The sequence below is a fragment of the Monoraphidium neglectum genome (assembly GCF_000611645.1).
Source record: "Monoraphidium neglectum strain SAG 48.87 unplaced genomic scaffold scaffold02784, whole genome shotgun sequence".
NCBI lineage: Eukaryota > Viridiplantae > Chlorophyta > Chlorophyceae > Sphaeropleales > Selenastraceae > Monoraphidium > Monoraphidium neglectum.
In genome coordinates this window covers 1-3,333 of record NW_014010844.1, presented here as the reverse complement: position 1 = coordinate 3,333, position 3,333 = coordinate 1, and the positions used below count along the sequence as shown (strand labels likewise).

Here is a 3,333-nt window from a genome sequence, read left to right as displayed (position 1 = left end):
GGGGGGGGGGGGGGGGGAGAAGGGCGGGGCGGCCGCAGCGCGGGGGCGCGGAGGAGACGGGTGTTTAGGGGGGGTGAGGTTTGGAGGCCGACGTACGGGACATACACACGCGTGCGCGCGTGCACACACACACACACACACACACACACACACACACACACAGAACCCATACAAGCCCCGCTGCAGCCAACGCTTGCGAGTCACCCGAAGTTTCTAAATGTCCTCGTTCCGCCAGCAGCAGCTGCTGGCTGGGTGTAACGGGACGGCCTGGCCTGCTTTTTTCCAACCTGTCCATCCGCCCGCCCCACGCACCTGCTCGTACACCTTAAGCACATCGGGGTCGGGGTCGTCCATTTTGTCCAGCGCAGCCAGCTCCTCGCGCGTCAGCTGGGGGCCACAAGTGGTTGCAAGGCCGGGCGCGGACAGCGGGGCGAAACGATAACAGGCAGCAGGGAGTGGGGTGGCAAGGGGTTCGTCGGAGGCCGGGCGCGCCGGACATGCTAGCAGAGTGGAGAGTGGAGAGCTGCAGGATGAAGCCGCTTCCCCAAAGCACCCGGCCTCTCAGGGAGTGGCACCCCGGGGGTGGGGGTCGGGACCGCTGGTGTGCTGCGCTGCGAGGAGAGACCTGCGGTGGGCTCTGCAGCCGTGGTATCGCCAAAGGGCAGCTGGATGCGCATGTACTGTCCCTCTGGCAGGCGCAGGAGGCCATCTGGACCGCAAAAGGAGACATGCGCACATGGGATGACGCAGATTATCACATGGTCGATGTGGTAGCGGATGGGTGGTGGGCAAGGGTGACGGCAAGCTGTCTACCTGCAAAGGTAGCCAGCGGGACCACTATCAAGGATCACCATCGCGGGTAAACGCATCATCAGACATCCTAAATGACTCACAGTAGATCAGCCTGAGTATGCTCTGCTTGTCCTCTCCGTTGACCGCCATGGTCAAAGACACAAGGTCCCCAAGCAGCGCCAGGGCTCTCAGCAGCCCGGTGATGGGGCCGCCGCTGAAGGGGCCGTCATGCAACGCGCCCCACGTCTGAGACTGGCCGGTGCCTGCCAGGGAATTTGGTTGCCGGTGCCGTGGGCCGGCCGCGGGCGAGCTTGGCGGCCGCCAGCATGCTGATAGTTGCTGTGTACAACCTGGTGCACATTTTACCCCCCAAACCAGCGGCACACACGATCAACTCTACTCCAAACAGCGCTTCGAGCATGCACGAAATCATGCAGTGCGGCGTCACAAGCAGGCAGCCTGGAATGCGTGTGCCGCCGGCATGACAGGGGTGCAGGTGCACATGCCCAATACGCCAGATCACTTTCAGCCCTGGGTACAGCAGCCAGGAGCAGCGCACCGACGCTGAAGACCGCGGTGTCCACAAAGGTGAGGGGCTTGGGCGCGGCGCCCGGCAGCTCGCCCTTCCTGACCGCCTCGTGTTGCGCCTGGCGGCGCGCCCCCCACAGCATCAGCATCAGCCCCACGCCCATCCATGTCGGGTCGTTGTTGGCCAGGCCGCCGTCGACAAAGCTGGGGGTTGGAGGGAATTTGAGAGGCGGCGGCCATGAGCGGCGTGAATTGGAGATGCAAGGGGAAGTTTCACCTGACGTGGGTCATGGATAGGAGTGGACAGAGCCGATGCAATACTATTGACAGGTGCGGGCACACGCCTTGTGTTTCGTTGTGCATGTAAAAACAAACACGCACACACGCACACATGCATACACACACACGCAGATACACACAAATGTGCAGGCAATACAATGCATCATCAACACACACACGCACACATGTGTGTGTGTGTGTGTGTGTGTGTATGTGTGCGCGCGCGCGTGTCCATCCCATGGGTTCGCGGTGTCGCCGGTGTCGCCGGCACGACGCCTTTCGGCTCTTCCAAGCGATTGCGCCCGGTTGCCGGCTTACGTGCGCGGGCGTGGCCAGGAGCCGTCCTCCTTTGTGAGCCCGTCAGAAGGCGACACCTCAGCGGCTGCAGGAAATTCACAGGAATGGCAGGTGTGAGGTTTGGTGCGGAACAAGTGAGATGTGAAGTTACGCGTTAATTGATCTTGTGCGCCAGGAATCATGGCAGATTTCACATGAGTGAGGGTGCACCCGGGCACGGCGTGCGGCGCTGCAGCTAGCTAGCCAGCTGGCAAGCTGGCTAGCGTCGTGCACCACGGTGAATCCTAAACCCCAATCCCCTCCGACTCACGTGGCAGGAACCCGGGGGCTGCGCTGGTTGCACGCGCCACCTGCCACCTGCGGACCGTCGCAGGCGGCGGCGACAGTTTGGCAAAGGCGGCCCCAACATTACTTCCAAAGGTTGCTTGAGGGTTTGGTTTCTGGTTCTGCTGAAAACATGCCAAAACATGCCAACATTGCCGTATCTGACCACCTGGATACACGTGTTGATGCGTGGAGCTGTGTGCAGACATTGCTGCACGTGTTAAGCATGTCGGGCGGCACGGTCCCAGCAGGCATGTCCCGACACCCTCTTAGCGCAGCACGCCCGCTCACACGTAGAAGTCGTGCAGGGTCAGCTGCATCGACGGCACCCATAGCTTATTGCCCTGGGCGTCCACCCCGGCCCGCGCCGTCTCCACATTCACCAGGTCGAGCTCCCCAAGACTTAGGTCGGCCACAGTCATGGCCTCCACCTCTTTGCGGGTCATGGGGCTCTGGATGCGCACGAGCGCCTGCGGGGTCCAGGCGCGAGGCACCCAGCATGGCCCCGGTCCTGGGGCGACCAGCGGCGTGATACAAACTCTGTCCATGCCGCCCGGTTTCACGATGTTGCCGGCATATTGCATGCACAGTTGTTGGGTGACAGAACGAACCCTGAGCCATCCATGAGCAAGCAATGGCGCCCCAGCAGCCGCGTTCCACCCACCGTGTCGCCCATCGTTGAAGGGCGCAGCGGAGATGTGAAGCCGCTGGTCTTCAACGGCTTTGAGGGGTCCTTCAGGGGGTTGCGCACTGTGGGGAGCCGCGAAGCACGCTCGCATCATAATTTAAGGGATGTACAGAGCAATGCGGCAAACACACGCTAGGAATTCGAGGGGTTGCTGCGAAATTCTCGGCCCATGATGACACCCTTGGATCCCAACCCTAGCCGGATCAATGGCACAGCAGGCTCCCTGTGCTTGCGGGCGCGGGCCCACCGTTCTCGTAGAAGAAGAGGCCGGAGCGCGCCTTGCTGGCGTCGACCGCGGTGATGGCCACGGGCGTCTTGAGCGCCGTCTGCAGAGTGCTGTGAGGGGGGGGACGCGGGGCAAGAGGCAAGGGGCAAGCGCCCGTCAAATAGGACAAGGAGGTATATGAGCCTCAGGCAAGCGTGAT

The 3,333-nt window shown here is 62.2% G+C and overlaps 1 protein-coding gene across 1 annotated transcript in view; it reads right to left on the bottom strand.

Annotated features, from left to right (window-relative positions):
- The window catches only part of MNEG_11525 (hypothetical protein), a gene marked incomplete at both ends in the record, with an annotated part of 3,654 nt that extends 758 nt beyond the window's left edge, over positions 1-2,896 (bottom strand). Inside the window, 8 exons of the mRNA XM_014040003.1 lie at positions 313-387; positions 576-709; positions 894-1,055; positions 1,352-1,524; positions 1,918-1,981; positions 2,207-2,253; positions 2,512-2,690; positions 2,885-2,896. Of these exons, the coding sequence (XP_013895457.1) occupies positions 313-387; positions 576-709; positions 894-1,055; positions 1,352-1,524; positions 1,918-1,981; positions 2,207-2,253; positions 2,512-2,690; positions 2,885-2,896 (846 nt within the window). The remainder of the gene's footprint in view (positions 1-312; positions 388-575; positions 710-893; positions 1,056-1,351; positions 1,525-1,917; positions 1,982-2,206; positions 2,254-2,511; positions 2,691-2,884) is intronic.
- Positions 2,897-3,333: the final 437 nt, after the last annotated feature.